The 16888-nt window shown below is 39.8% G+C and overlaps 2 protein-coding genes across 2 annotated transcripts; one reads left to right on the forward strand and one right to left on the reverse strand.

Moving 5' to 3' along the window:
• Positions 1–129: 129 nt before the first annotated feature.
• On the reverse strand, positions 130–11739 carry actl6a (actin-like 6A). The gene is made up of 14 exons (XM_083911291.1): positions 11607–11739; positions 9717–9793; positions 7730–7904; positions 5881–5981; positions 5476–5573; positions 5221–5315; positions 4644–4750; positions 4038–4127; positions 3847–3908; positions 3038–3152; positions 2818–2898; positions 2038–2133; positions 1838–1924; positions 130–849 (listed from the first exon to the last, which is right to left on the reverse strand). Exons 1-14 carry the CDS (start codon positions 11629–11631, stop codon positions 769–771), a joined length of 1290 nt encoding a protein of 429 aa, XP_083767417.1. The 5' UTR covers positions 11632–11739; the 3' UTR covers positions 130–768.
• Positions 11740–12887: 1148 nt separating this feature from the next.
• Positions 12888–16888, forward strand: aldh7a1 (aldehyde dehydrogenase 7 family, member A1). The gene is made up of 2 exons (XM_083939511.1): positions 12888–12947; positions 14887–16888. Exon 2 carries the CDS (start codon positions 14892–14894, stop codon positions 16518–16520), a length of 1629 nt encoding a protein of 542 aa, XP_083795637.1. The 5' UTR covers positions 12888–12947; positions 14887–14891; the 3' UTR covers positions 16521–16888.

Raw genomic sequence — 16888 nt, forward strand, 5'->3', positions numbered from 1 at the left:
TAAGCAGTTAATACAGAAAGCCCTCTTAAGATAAATACATTAAAAAAAAAAAACAGTAAAGTCAGCTGTTACACTTTTGTCACACTTATTTAACAAAAACAGACTTTATTTTTTGACCATGTAGCCAATGACAAGCAAAGTGGAAATTAAATACAGATTTATTTGCGTTGACATCAATAAGCAGAGGCGAGAAGTAACTGGCCTTTGTCTCAAGAAAAAAAGTCTCATGAACAGAAGACATTATTCACCCCAGACTGTACGGTTGTTCCTCCAAATCAGCCAAATGTTTACCATGTCAGTATTCTGCAGAAACTTATTCTCATGTGTTTTTCATCTTTGCGATCGAAAACTTGTTGAAGGACCTACATGCTGAAATTGAATTATCCTTACAATACGTCAGACTGTCTCAAGTGTGAACAAACAGATGGACAACAGGTACAAGATCTAGCTTTTGTCGATGCCAGAAAAGCTTTTTGAAGATGCAAGGTTTCTACAAAACTCCAACAATCCTAAGATAAGGCAACAGAATAACTGTAATGGCACTAACAAAGGAACTTAAACCCCATCTCATCATAGTGACAGTTTACTTTGAAAATGTTTGTCTGATTTTCACAAATCAGGTGGCATACGGACAAACTCTTTTAAAAACAAATCTTTAAATTGAAAGAGCTATCATCCATGGGTGTTCCTGAGTCCAGGGTCAGAGGTCAATGACTCATGATGTTGAGCTTGTGGCAAAGACAGTGATGGAGAAAGTTGGGTATCAAATCAAGGGCATTTCCTGTCTACACACTGCTTTCCTCCCTCTTCGTACTCCTGTTTGGAGATCCACATCTGCTGGAAGGTTCCCTGGTAGACAGAAAACATGTTGAGTTTTAATGAAGTAGGAGAGGCCGGAATACACACACAACTAAAGACAAATCTTTCAAGCAAAGTGGATGTGTGAAAAAATATCTCATGCATTTTGATACAACCTTTATCAAATTACAGGTAATAAGGGTGACAAATTTAAATAAAATCTTTAAAAAAAGCACATTTTCAGAAAAAAAGGTTTTCATTTTTCTTAAACAACATAAAAGCGATTTCCCTCACTCGAAACATGAGTCCATCTCTGTAATATACCACAGAGATATAAAATAAACTTTCCCTTTAAATCTTTGGATATGAAAGCCATGGTGCTGCAGACAACTTTTCTCCTCACTGGCTAGTTAGTGGCCACCAGTTCTGGAGTTGTTGCTCGAGATGGTTCCAAAGGGTCCAATCCATCTGAACCGTACGTATGCCTCTGAGCTTATTAATTCCTTTTACTGATGCCGGATATTTTTCTTTTCTTTTTTTAAGATTATTATTTGGCCTTTTTTGCCCCGGGTAGGATTCTAGTCTGGGCCGCAGCCAAGGACTCGGCATACATGGGGCGTGTGCTCTACAAGATGAGTGGTTGCGCAATGATGTCAAAGTTATGTCTACGATGCTGCAACAGGGAGTCAAGGCCGAGAGGAGGAACCGGTCCAAAGCATGGCTCCATTTCATTAAGAAAGATGCATTGAGAGCTGTAATGTGAGGCTTAGCAGATATTTTCTTTGACTAAGACAACTTATATTATGCACTCATTTATCTACACTGAGTTCAGACTCAGATAATAAAACAGTTTTCTTGACTCCAAAACCTGTGTTGTTTTCCCCAAGACAAAGTCAAAAATCACTGGTATCAATAAAATCTTATCGATTCCCATCAGTTGTTGCTTTAAATCCCATGAGTCGTTTTTCCTCAAAACAAACCTTCATAAAGATTAAGAACATGTTCTTATAACACAGTTTTAACTGCTGTCTGTCCTTACAAGTGATGCCAGGATGGAGCCTCCTATCCAGGCACTGAACCGGCGCTCCACTGTAGTGTTGTTGGCTATCAGCTTCAGCCTCATGCTCTGCAAATCACACACAAACATGGCAAACTCTGTTTTAGTGATGTACTTACCAACTACAGTCTAAGATGTTAATGTTCATCACAATGTGTGAGGAAGTGGTGGCATTAACTCACCGGGGGGGTTTTCTGGGAGAGCTCTCTGTTCAGTCGGTCTGTGAAGCCCTGAATGAGCGTGTTTCCTCCCGTCACCACCACACTGCCATACAGACCCTGAGACACAAAGTCAAAAGGTTCAGCAAATTAGAGTTTGTTTTTAAAGCAACACTGAAGACAGTGACAATTAATTAATTAATCACCATAAAATTGTAATATACATATTTTTTGGCCATGCCCCATTTGTCTCACCAGCAGAAGGAACGGTCATTACTGTGCCAGATCTATTGAAGGGAATGGAGCGGGAATGGCATTTCTCACTATAAACCAACATGTGTGCGCTCAAAGATGCTTTATTACAATCAAATACATGTAGAGTCCTACCGCTTGGCACCACTTATGTCATGAGCGTTCCTTTTTTCCTAGTTCCCTAGTTCCCTTGTTGAAGTATATGTGACTGACATCAGCTGACAGGAAGTTAACCCAGGCTGTTGTCTAGCAATGAAATGCCATTGAAAAGGTCTATAAAGACGGGGTGAAATGTCATGACTGACTCGCAATTGGTCAGGCAGGCGTATGGACGGAACTTCGAAAACACGGCTCCACCGACTGCACTTTGGCTCCAAATAAACAAGATGGCTGCGCCCATATCTGGGATAGTTTGCATTCATTTTCCTACAGTGGAAGGAAGTGTAGACCTGTAGTGTATCTTCACATACAGCCTATGGCCTCAAAGAACAGGAAACATATTTCAGACACCAAAAAATGTGGAACCCATGTTTAAAACGTGTTGATACGCACCGGCCGGATGTCGATGTCACACATTCCCACGCTGGTCGTCACCACGTGGCCGACTCCCAACATGGTGTTTCCAGACAGGCCCTGAAGTGATCAAACAACACTTAATTACATTTTCACAAAACTAATAACACATTTGGGCACTTTAATAAATAGCTTTTCGTGACAGAGCAGTATGTTTGGCTTTTTTGCCACCCTGTGACCTTCACGTTAAAGTGCACACCTTGGCATTAGAGGGGTCGAACAGCCCCTCTGGGATCTTCAGCCTCTCAGCACCAAAGTCACAGTTGTAGCCGTTGGGTAGCTCATAGTGCACTGTGGGCATCTGTGCAGCAACCCTGATAAAAGAGAGGGGGGGGGGGTTACCTGTGAGTTAGTTATTTTGGTATGGCACTGACATTTAAACTTTGAGATGCTGTTTATTTTTAGCATGCAAGCCTCTAAAGCAGCTGAGCCTTAAGTGAAATTCTGGCATATTTGCATCCCACGGTCTTTTTCATGATAACAATCCCTAAACATAAAACAAACCACCAACAACGTAGTAGGGGAACCCAGAGTTTATTAAAAAAGTCCGTTTTACAATGCTACAAGCCTTAGCAGAAGGCTCTGTCCATATTGAGAGGACATACAAGTCGATTACCGAATGCACAGGAGTTCAGTTCAAGGAGGAAAGTATTGAACTGAATTCCAGTGAACTCCGGCATCGCTAACTACGTTGTTGGTGCTTCGCATTATGTGTAGGGATTGTTGTCATGCTACTGCAGAGGTTTGGTGTTATTTTGAGCAGTATTAGTAGTTAAAAAAAGCAGTTTTGGATGATTCAATGCTCGGCCATGTCTGGCTGTTAGCGACTCTCAGGAATTTTTCTGTTAATAGGTGATCAATGAAAAAAATGTCTCAATGGCTTATTTGATGTATTTTCATGCTAAAAAAAGACAATGACATGCAAATACACTGGAATTACACTGTAAAGTAAAGGATAATGTCCACACAACTGACATATTTATGATAAGTTTCAAATAACGCTCTTACTGTTCATCGTATGGCGAGTCTGACACCTGCAGTACACCTGCCTGGAAATCCTGGATCACACACTGCAAACATTAAGAAAAGACAAGTTGGCACACATTCAACAAAAAACACTACATAAGGACCAAAATCAACAATTCCTCCATTAATGCACAGATACAACAAATGTAGAGGAGTCAGAGTTTGCTGCTTACGTTACACATGTAGTTGTTCCATGAGCGGGTGACTTGGGGTAGTTTCTCCTTTTTCTTCCAGCTGGCCGGTGAGCCCTCCCGCACTCCATCCTGTAATGATAAAAACTGGTTGACTAAATCTGTTATGAAGAAAGACAACACAGACTGTGTAGGCAAATAACACACAGTAAAGAGTTAAATGTCCCTCGTCAAATTTTCATTAATCTGGTTTTATAGCTAACATTATAAATCACCCTACTTTAAAAAGAGATAAATATGCTTTAACATTAGCTTTTCCAAAAAGCCAGTTAATCAACAACATTTTAAGTCAATCGACAGTGATAACTTTTCACTACATCACTATATGAATGTTTTTATCATAACATTCAAAACAACTTTACTACAAGAGTAAATACACATTTGTACATTCAGGAGTATTTGTAAGACGCCATCTTCAGCCGTCTTACACCCCAGTGCCACTTACATGTGCAATAAAACATAAAGATTCAACAGCCGGTTTCAGGCTGGAGCAATACATGCCAGATATATAACTACTAGATTATTTTATATGTACAGTTCCACCTGTAAAACACTGAATCAAGATTCTCTAAAATAATGTTTTCTTACCTTTGATGCAATCATGTAAGGGGCAATTATTTCAACATTTAACTCTTGAAAAAGCTCCCTACACTGCATGCTCATGAAGTCTCCAGCCAGCGGTGATTTGACGATGCCTGTCAAAGAGAATAAATAACACGTTAACGTATAATACAGCAACCCAAGCTGTTCAAACTTGATAAATAACTTAATGTGCCCTTTAATGAATTAACAATTTCCTGAATCACTCTCCTTTTGTTTCACTGCAGCTCCACCTCAACTGCTACCATTGTACCATTTACACAGAGGGATTTTAAGTGATTAACAAACGTGAGGGCTCACTGGAAATTACTCTTGTCTGACAATAGTTTATAACTGTAACAGAACCTTGTAATAACTTAACATTTGTGGAAACAGGTGGCTTGATTACTCCAACCAGCAGATGGCAACATAAATCATAGAAGAGAACACATGCATCAATTAAGGATTACACATTTTACATTACTCCTCTTAGCTGATTAATCCACTCCCTGGTTTATATGTAAACCAAGTGAAATCTGCAGGTAGATCATCAACGTATGATGAATGATTTATAATCTTTGGTCACCTTGCTGCAGGACGTAGCCATCGTGCACTGGAATTGCTGTGGTGTGTGTGGCTCCGCTGTCCAGGACCAGGCCCGTAGATCGCCCGTTGGCAAAGCTTAGACACTCAGAGTAAAGGCCGTGTAACACACACAGTATTCGTTCAAAGAGACTTTTCATAAGAGACCACTCTCAAACAGTAAAAGGGAAAATTAAATGACTCATATTAGCTCCGCCTCCCATCCTCTTGTGGAGTAAGGGAAACAGTAAAAGGATACGCAGAAAGCACAGCCGATTTGCAGAGGAAGAAGGCAGGAATGTTGTAATGTTCAAACATCAGCTCTGTTAGTTTCTCTCGTTTCGCTCGTGTGTTCCACTGCGGACACAAAACAGAAAAATGGGCTCCTTACCAACAGAGTATTGTCAGCACAACATGTTTCTCCATGAGGTGATGAGGACCAGTGCAGAAAAAAAAACCTCTTCACTCCACTTCAAATACGCGGATTTCCGCTAAAACAAAGCATCTCACAACGGTCACCAGCTACTATTGGTACTATTTTAAGACAGAACAGGACTTAAAATCTGCCAGCAGTTCACATCACACAATAGGAACATCGTTTGGCCATGGTACACTCAAGTAGTCAGCGTTGTTCAGACTCCAGCTTGTACAAATGCTCACTCACCGATGCTTCTGACATAAGCACTGGATGCAGGCTGGGTTCAGACTTGAAGTGCATCTTGTAGGTGTGATCCAAAATGGCCTGGAAACTGTCCCAGTCCTCAACTGTAAAAGGGACAGAACAGAAGACGAGGACAGGGTTTGTTAAGTGTCAAAATCACTGTCAGATTACTGCTGACATACTATTTGTGGCTGTTTAATAGTTGAAAACAGGGACAAACAATCATCTGCGCTAAACATGAGGTAGTCAAACTTGTTCAAATTCCACATGTAGTTTTGGGAAATAATAAATAAACGTAAATAACAAATATGGGTGTTTCAATTCAAACGTTTACTTTACACATGTGGAAGTTCTGAACACAAACAAAGACACACTTTGAGCACATAACAGCTGCTCAAGGTGTGTCTTTACTTTATTTATGGCTGCAGACCTAAAAAAAATATATACAAAAAGAACAAAAAAGAACAAAAAAAACGTGTTTCTTTCATCATCGTCGTCACTGGGTCAGATGGTGGAGAAAATAGAGTGATAATGAGCTTTTTTAGATAATAATTTGAGCATCAGGCACCAATGTTCCAGGTCAACCCCCTGAGGGAGCCTGAGGTCCCACGCTGCTGTTCTGCTGCAATTAAGATTGGTGTCAAACTCGTCTCTAAATAGCCTCACAGCCAAACTCCACTGGACCAGATTCTGATGAGCATTATCAGCTAGGTCAGTGCACCGGGGCGCATATCTGCTGTCTGCGATACTCCTGAGGTGACAGAAATCAAACACAAGAGCAAAATGTAGCATTCGCAGCAAAGAATTCTAGCTTTAAAAGCTTTGAGGGAGCAGAAGTGATTAGACAATTAGCTGATCGGTCAGTAGAAAAGAAATTAATTTACAATAATTTTGATAACTGATTAATGTTTAAATCATATATCAGGAAAAAGGGCAGTATTCACTGGATCCAGCTTAACCAATGCAAGGCTTTCAATGTCATTGCAAATGTAAGTTATTTAGATTGAAGTTATTTGAAAACTGTACCGTTGTTTCGTTTTCTTTCACTTAAAATCATTTTATTGGATTTATAAACTATGCTTGTCATGACGACAAAGTAAATGTACGGACAAAATGATTCAAAGGGTATTAAAAACAAGAAAAAGGAAAACCGCACCATGGACTAATGAGTATTTTTTCACTTTTTTACATTTTATAGACTAAACGAATAATTAACTGATCAAACGAATCATCCAAATATTAGTTGGTAATTAAAATCATCAGCTGTTGCAATTGAGAATTGAGAAACATAATATAGTTTAGCTAGATAACTTAAACAGATTCTTAGAAAAACAACATAAAAATGATAGAAAACAGGGACCAGGGGTAATTTTTTTTTTTTTTAATTATAATTGCTTCAGTTCATGGACATGTGGCCCACATCTGGCTTTGAATGTCCTACACATCCACAATATAGACAAGACAAAACGAGGCGCAGAGGGGTTTGCCTTCCACCAAGGGGACACTAGACTGCAGGGCTCGTGATAATGAGTTGCCTTGGTCTTCAAATAATCTCATTAATATTCATGATGAACAGTAGTCATCTGTACGTCAGACCAAAAGAGTCTTATTATGGATATGAACTAAGCACTGGATTTACTGGATTATAAATATTCATAGCTGAGTTTACGTCACAGACGATAACAAAAACCGGGTCATGCAATTACACACGACTAATGTGTATGTTCATATGGGTTGTAAATGCTATTATGTCTCAGCATTGCACAAACAGTAGAACATTTCTGAAACAGCCTGGTCACGAAATGTTCTCTGGATTTTAATGCATGACAAAAAAAAATGAGCCAACACTCACTCATGCCATTCTTGAGCGGAGACATGACCTCCATGCTCTCCCTGGGTACCCTCAGCTGGTTGGTGTCAATGAAGTAGTTGGTGCCACTCTGCTTTGTCTTCTCGCCATCCGTCTCCATGGGTGTGCTGCCATCCTCTCGGTCAAGGGTGACACCTATCACTGTGGGGAAGTCCGCCTGAGCCGAGCCAAGACAAAACGGGCCACAATACAGGTCAAGACGCATTCCCATATTTGTGAAACTGAAGGTGAGGCAATGCTCTGCTGATTAATAAAAGACAAAGAGTACGACTGTTTTGAAATGTTCAAAAGTACCTGATCTCACTCTGTAATGATGAGCTTGTACTGACTAATTCATCTTGCATAAACAATGTCGGACTTAAGTCATTCCACAGGCTTCTTTTACGGCTGTCCTCGATTAAAGAAATCCTCAAACTAACACTCCTACAATTCTGTCAACTACTCAGTTGATTTAATCATCAGATCTGAGTTTCTCCATAAAAAAAAACTTCCAAAAGTAACACTTTATATCTAGTTTTCACCGGGATATTTCTTGGAAAGAAATGACATGAAAAAAATGACTCAGACTAAGAGAGGACAGACCTACTTTTCTTACATCTGTTTACTTTTTTGTAGGAAAAGCACAGGTGAGCCATGGCAGTGTGCCAGTGAGTCCGCACGCACAACACCAGGATCCTGAAACTGAAGTAGCTGAATGAAATTCATTCTTCGTTTATTTTATTATTTTTTTCACATGTACTTTTCCCCCTGTGACCATGTCAAATCGATCAATCAAAAGTTTGAATAATAATGCTTCTTGAGGCCGTATGGGTTTTGCAATAACGCCACAGTGTTATGTTCGTGTAATATGCAAGTTATGTGGCCTGTGGCCCTCATTGCTTTGCACTTGTTAACGTGGATTGTTGTTGATTTTCTTTTTCTCTATTGATTTCTGTTTTACTGTCTTTCTATTGAACTATTCATTATCTCGTGTGCAGCAAGTTGTCAGCACCAGAGTTATAAGGTATAATTGAATTGAATGAATGAAATCTGTTCTGTAAAAGAAGTCCTATTTCTGGAGCTCGGGAAAAACCAAAGATTACAATTAAAGCTGAATCAATTAGCATTTTGAATGTCGAGAGAAAATTAATTGACTATTTTGGTTATTGATTTATATCAATAGTCGTTATTCCAGAAAAAAATGCTGGTTGACAAAACAAGACATTTAAACATCTCAACTTGGGCTCTAGAAACCTGTGATTGACTTAAGTGATATTTTTTTTGACTTTATTTAGTTTTGAAATGAATCATCCGTCATCATAACACATTATCTTGGTTTGAATCCTACAATTCACATGGCTGAAAGGGAAAGCACGAGAGGTGGAAGAGTCCGGGCTGAGGCCTTTCTGTGTGGAGTTTACATGTTCTCCCCGTGTTTGCGTGGGTTTCTCAGTGTTCTCCGGCTTCCTCCCACAGTTCAAAGACATGCATGTGTTAGGTTCATTGATTACTCTAAATTGCCTGTAGGTGTGACCCTGATAGGGACAAGGGGTTGAAGATGAATGGATGGATGAATGGATGGATGGATATAAGTGGAAGGATAGAGCGATCATGTGGTGAGGTTTAGCTTTTTAAAGGCAAATAGTTTAAAACCCAACGTATTCTCATAACCGATGATAACCAGGTAATACAATTCTGTGGTATACTATTTTGCAAATGGGCAATATTACAAAGATTAGTGCTGGGACCATTTGTCATCTCTGACATTTATTTTACCAAACGGATATTTACACAATCAAGATATCCACCTTAAACACAGATAAACCAGAACATAGCAAGTACTCCAGAATGATCTGATCTCAATTTATGCCGTCTGTCTCCAGGGTGACAGCCCTCATTTCTTGACATTGGCGAACCCCTGGAGGGAAGATGAGGATGCAGAGGAAGAAAAGACACATAGTTAATGAGGTCATTTGAGTGATCCACTTACCTTGGGACAGTCTTCTCCTGCGTAGCCAGCTCTTACAGTGTATGAGCCAATGTCGAACACTAAAGCTCCCACCTCATCTGCACAAATGAGACAAGTGCAAAGAATTTGATTTAAACTGTAAAGAAAAAAAGTATCCACCTGAGAGAAAATTCAGTTATGTTTACTTCCTCAGCAGATACTGTACGTACTTTAAAAAATCAAGTCAAACTCATTAAGATCTTAAAACACATTCCCACATTGAACACCACCGCGCCAAATGTCAAAAACATCCCCATTCTGCCACTTGATGATGTGAGCTTGAGAAAGTTTGCCTGGTATTCCTCCAGTATCATTGTTGTAAATAACTTAAGAGTGTGGCACTACCATTTTTATGATCTTTTCTAAGAGTATGCCATGGCCACTTTACAATAAATAAAAAGCTAGGGACAGAATAAGATGATCATGCCATTTTTGTAAGAACAACGTGAAGTATGTCAATACAAGTTTTCTCATTGTTCTAGATGTACTGTTGGATATAGTTTAGCACACTTTATTGCTTTTACTGTCTTTGTTTTATGTTAAGAGCCTTTGATTGTCCTTTAAAATGCTATATAAAGAAAATGTATTATTATTATTATCAACCTGTTTTAAATCCATATTCTTACTGATCAGCCTAAATGGTTAATATCAGTCTGAGACTGAAAGATAACTTGTAGTGCTGAAATAATTAGTCAAATTAGTAAGTTAGATGAGAAACAGGCAGTTAAATGAATCAAAGAGTAGTGAACCTGATATTGAAGCTATTCGACGATAACAGGCTCTTCGGCTGAAACTTTATATGGCATACCCTTTAATGTTTCAAGTTGGATGTTGTACAGTTTCACTGGAAAGATCCATTCATCTTAACCTTCAACAACTCTCTACAGAGGCTCTTTCAGCAACATAATGTGAGTATGTTAAAATGTTATCATGTTGTAACAAAGCTACTTATAGCCAACACAAATGATCCTGTTGCTCAATCTAATTCTAGGACATAACATTAAATAGGATTACAATTGACGACAGCCTATTATAGATATTACTACAGTTGATGTTAATTCTGTGGTTGTTTGCGTCCCTGGGTGGGTGGGTGGGAATGTCTGTCTGTCTGTCTGTCTTGCTTCCATAGCGCTGGGTCTATTCAACGTTCCTGCCTGTCAAAGGAAAGGTTTTCGTTGCCACTGAGTGCACGAGATTGCTGAATAAACTGTACATAGATACATTATTAATATTATCATCAAGATATTGCGACTTGTTGCTGCTCATGGAGGAATTGTTGGGTCTCTTTAAATCATTAATAAGTCATAGAGTGTGGTCCAGACCTACTCTATATGTAAAGTATTTTGAGAAAACTTGTGTTATGATTTGGCACTGTAAATAAAATTTAATAGAAATTAGTAAGGACATATTAAAGTACTCAGAACAGCAGATCCACTCAATAAAGAAGTTCATCTTTCTTCATTAGAAAAAAACACCTGTGAAGAAAGCTAAGGCACATTGGTACATGTATCTTCTCCAGTTCTTAGAAAGCTGTATTTAACGGTGACATTAGACAAACGGCACTGGATGTGTTCGGCAAACCCACTTCCATTCATTTCCTTGCTAGCTAGCTTAGGCGTTACCACGGTTACATGACCGTTGCGTGAAAAAACTGCTTAAGCCATAAGACGACGCGCTTCAATTTTTAACAAACTCACATATTCTTAAACGAGAGCCGATTAAAGATGTTAGCAAGGATGTAGCTTCAGTCTACCGCGAGCTAAACGTTAGCACGGCTAGCATAGCGAGCTAACTACATGGCTGGCTAAAGCTACAGAACAGGCACAACGTGGACAACAGTTTGGTTTTATTTTAACCACGAGACAAACTCACCGCCTCCATACACTCCGCCACTCATCCTTTTAGATTATCTCAACAGCAAATGTCTTTAATAGCAAGATCACAACTGCTAAACGGTCAATCACAACAAAGGGAATGTGTTAGCATGGATCAATGTAACAAAGCAGGCGCCACACTGCGTCGGTGCGACCGTCCAATCAGAGCGCAGCACAGCGTCAGGACTTCCGTTACAGCGGCAAGGCTAAAGGAAGAAGGCTTGGACTCCAAAAAAATGTCTGCGCTTTGAGCATTACTATGGGTATTACACATGCGCAGTAACGTCTGGTCCCAGGCTTCCTATCATAGAACATTTTACATTACTTACAAAGTATTATATTTAAGAGTTGTGACCTTGTTCTGGAAGGTTATCATACTTAATTTGTACAACACTGATTGTGTCTCTGTACATAACTTTATTTGTGTTATTAATAAAGATGTAAAAAAATAAATAAATACCGAAACAGCACCTGAGCGGAAACCATCACTCTTTTTCTAGCGCCACCTGGTGTTACCCTCCGACAGCGCAGCTCCAGGGCCATTGCGCTTGTGTCATACCCCAAAGCTCAGGTTTTTTTGGTCCCATGCATGGACATAGAAAAAAAGGCTCCTTTTTAATGAAAATCTTTATTTCACAATTGAAAAAGTACAGACAATCACAGTGTTCAAACACACTCAGAATGTTCATTAAAACAGACATAGACAGATAAAGGGACGGCATTGAGGAATAAAATATATAGATATTTATATATAAATAAAATAAAGTAAAACTATATCAAAATTATTATAAGGTAATCTTATTCTGGCGTAAGTGAAAATGAGTTCAAGTATAATAGTGTGCGTTCACTTTTCATTTTTAGCATCAATGACAAGGTTTTTATATAAACATTAAACTCTTCTAGTTAGGGATTTCTTCTTGTGGATGTGGAATTTTCCTGTCAGAATCCTGAGGTTTATTATGAAGCAAATTGATTTGTCATCATGATCACATTTTGTTTGTTTACTTTCGTTGTAGACAAAGTTTTCCATGTCCCTCCACAAAAAACAGATGACAATGGGATAATACAAAAAAAAATTTAAATTTGTTCCTGGCTCATCTCTACAAAAATTGCACATTTCATCCGCATCACCAAACCTAGAAATTAATTTGTTACAATAGTAAATACAATGCAAATTTTAAAGTGAATCTCTCTGATTTAGTTTGAAATGCCGAATTGAAAGGGGCCTAACCAGGCTTTGGGTGTCCCAGCCTCTTTTCTTTAGCCTTGTTCAGCCGTGACGGACTGCACATACTTCCATGCTCAGGAGTGGACGTGGCCCACCGTACTTTATATCAACGTGAGTGAAAACTGATACATAAGTAGCATGAACTAACTTGTAATCATTAAAAAGTGATGTGCAGAAAGTGTAGCAAGTGCAGGCTTCTAACGGCACGGTGCTGGCGGTCAGTGTTAACCGCAGGACCTTGAGTCACGGTCGTTTAGACTCAACAAGATTGACGTTGATCTCGGCGACCATGTCACTTCACGCTGCAAAAGTAGCAACACTGACGTATACGGAATTTGGGACTTTAAAAATACTAACCTGAAATTACCGTCCTGGTTTATATTCAGTGCTATTGTCTGCGTTAACTGTCTTATTTTTATGTCACAAATAAGTTCAAATTTCGTGGTTTCCACAGTCTCGTGGTTGTCTTTTTAGGCTAATTGCGCATGCGCATATGTTGGGTATGGTTGAGTAACTAACTTGAGTCTGAAGAAGAGCTATGATTATATAACCCAGACTGCCCTACAAAGTCTAAGTGCAGTAACTTCGAAACCATTAATAACATGATTTCTGCTTTATTCTGGGTCTGAAAGTATGGATGTTATGATTGATTTGGATAGTAATTATTAAATGGCAAACTAGTAAACCATAATCCATCGCCAGTGTGTCAAATATTCATTTATCGGGACAATAAACACACTTTGGAGACATTACTTTAATTTTTTGCATAGTTACTGCACTTTGGCTTTGTAAGGCAGCATAGACTATTTTGAATTAAGTGCCACAACTCAAAATAATACACACACAATTATTAGTTATATCCATTCTCAGTCTTAATACATATTCATTGATTCTGTTATATTGAATTTCTTCTGTTAGTTATTTTCATATGAATTTATCTATGAGAATATCATGCATTTTCACCATTGGTCTATTAAATATCAGAAAATAATGATTAGAGCCCAAGGTGACCTCTTGAAATGACTTGTTTACTATCACCAGCAGTACAAAATCCAAATAAATTTAGGTTCATATTGAAGAAGACTACAAATAACATAAAATATTCACTTCACAAGTTGGAACCAATAGATTTTTGGTGCAATAAAATGACAAATGCATAACTGATTATCAAAAGTGTTGCAGACTAATTTTGTGTCAGCCAGCTAATTGATTGATCTAATAACTAACTAATAATTTCACTCTTTAATAAGAATGTCTTACACTAATATTTGTTGTATGTTAATGTATGCATTCATAGAGAAAGAGCTGTAACAAAAAGCACCTATTTTTATACTAACAGTCTCTGGTCAGCACCTGTTGACTGTCCACATTCCCTGTAGCACATGTTCACTGCATCCTGTGTTCGACTACAATACAGCTGACAAAACTTTTTTTCCACCTAGTTATTTATTCATTTAGAAATTGAACGTTTACTTTTGACCTTGGAAACAGCAGTTGACGGAACAGGAGCTGAAATGAATTGTCAAGTAATTGATTAGTTGAAATTAATACGATGTTATTTGGATAATTGAGTAATTAAGTCAAGGAAAATGTGAAAAACTTATCAGATTCAGGGCTTTCAAAGGTGAGAATTTGCAGCTTTTCTCTGGATTGTATTATTGTAAACTTGAATTTTATTGACCAAACTATTGCTCTCTATATATCTTAAAATATTACAAACAGATTAATCAATTAATAAATTGATCATTAGATGTAGTGGTGTCACAACTTGATTAAGGTCACACTACACAAGTCAATTCAACTTAAACTTTTTTTTTTTTCCAGCACTGACTGATCCTGCTTTTGATTTTGACAATTGAAATTGAAACCTAAATTTCATCTATTTTAGATTTAGAATTAAAATTGTGAAACCCTGAATTAGTTGCAGACAGAGACAGAACAAGCTCATCTGAACGTTGTGGTGAGATTGTTCTATCAACAATCATTTATAGATGTTCTTCGAAACATTTTTAAACTTGTAAAATTAATTTTTAACTTTGTTTTCTTCCAGCACCCATGCAGCGCTGCCTGACCCTGACCTTTGCCCGGCACAGCAGGCTTCTCTTAAGAAATAAATTTGCATCTGTCCACTGCCAACAGTCAGCAGCCATGTCGGGTCTCCTCATCAACCAGCCCAAATACTCCTGGCTAAAAGAGTTGGGCCTGTCTGAGGACAACCCTGGCGTTTACAACGGGAGCTGGGGAGGCAGCGGGGAGGTAATCACTTCATACTGCCCCGCCAATAATGAGCCAATTGCCAGAGTAACCCAGGCAACCATGGCAGAGTATGAAGAAACTGTCCAGAAGACGAGGGAGGCTTGGAAGATGTGGGCAGATATTCCAGCTCCCAAAAGAGGGGAGATTGTGAGGCAGATTGGAGATGCACTCAGAAAGAAGATTAACGTCCTGGGGAGTCTGGTGTCTCTAGAAATGGGCAAGATCTATGTTGAGGGAGTGGGAGAGGTTCAAGAATACGTCGACGTCTGTGATTATGCTGTTGGTCTGTCTAGAATGATCGGCGGGCCCATGTTGCCTTCGGAAAGACCCGGCCACGCCCTCATCGAACAGTGGAACCCAGTTGGTCTTGTCGGCATCATCACTGCCTTTAACTTCCCCGTGGCTGTCTACGGCTGGAACAATGCCATCGCTCTGACCTGTGGCAACGTCTGCCTCTGGAAAGGAGCTCCAACCACGCCCCTCACAAGTGTTGCAGTTACCAAGATTGTGGCTGAGGTGCTGGAGCACAACAACCTGCCCGGCGCTATCTGTGCCATGACCTGCGGAGGCGCTGATATCGGCACAGCCATGGCGAAAGACGAGCGAGTGGATCTGCTGTCGTTTACTGGCAGCACCCATGTAGGCAAGATGGTGGCCATGATGGTGCAAGAAAGGTTTGGCCGTAAGCTGCTGGAGCTCGGTGGGAACAATGCCATCATCGTGTTCGAGGATGCAGACCTGAGTCTTGTGGTGCCTTCCGCTGTCTTTGCATCCGTGGGAACCGCTGGCCAGCGCTGCACCACCACCAGGAGGTTGATGCTGCACGAAAGTCTTCACGACACAGTGGTTGAGAGGGTCGCCAAGGCCTACAAACAAGTTCGTATCGGAGACCCCTGGGATCCCACCACCCTTTATGGACCTCTGCACACCAAACAAGCCGTGGATCAGTATCTGGCAGCTATAGAGCAGGCCAAGCAGCAGGGCGGAACTCTTGTCTGCGGAGGAAAAGTGATGGACCGGCCTGGAAACTACGTGGAGCCCACCATCATCACGGGGCTGGCTCACGATGCTCCTATTGTCCACACCGAAACCTTTGTCCCCATACTGTACGTCCTCAAGTTCAAGACAGAAGAGGAGGCGTTTGCCTGGAACAACGAGGTCCAGCAGGGCCTGTCCAGCAGCATCTTTACCAAAGATATGGGCAGAGTTTTCCGCTGGCTGGGGCCCAAAGGATCCGACTGCGGTATTGTGAATGTCAACATTCCTACAAGCGGAGCTGAGATCGGAGGAGCCTTTGGTGGAGAGAAACACACAGGAGGCGGAAGAGAGTCTGGCAGTGACTCATGGAAGCAGTACATGAGGCGTTCAACGTGCACGATAAACTACAGCAAAGATCTTCCTCTGGCCCAGGGAATCAAGTTTGAGTGAAGGTTTCAGGTGGTTGTCATTCAATGAGCCCAAAAGGACAACACTACATGTTTAAGTGGCAGAGTGTTGCCTCACAAATGCTAGATATTCGTCACTGCATTCTTTGCATTCAGAAAGGTCAGTTTGAATTTAACAAAGTTTGGAATAATTATGGATTAGTTTAATTTTTCCTCTATCAAATCTATGTCCATGCTAACATCAGATATTAATCCTAGTTTGAAAATACTTTCTTCCTCAAATGTTGGTGTGCACTTTTCTACAAGCACTTAGAAAGTGAGTTTGAGTGCTAGATGACTGTACCAGATGCTTTATACTGTTTAAAAAATAAATCTTACCTTTATTTTGGAAGAAAAACTGGAATGGACATT

Source organism: Echiichthys vipera, assembly GCF_963691815.1.
Source record: "Echiichthys vipera genome assembly, chromosome: 3".
In the NCBI taxonomy this organism is placed as follows: Eukaryota; Metazoa; Chordata; class Actinopteri; order Perciformes; family Trachinidae; genus Echiichthys; species Echiichthys vipera.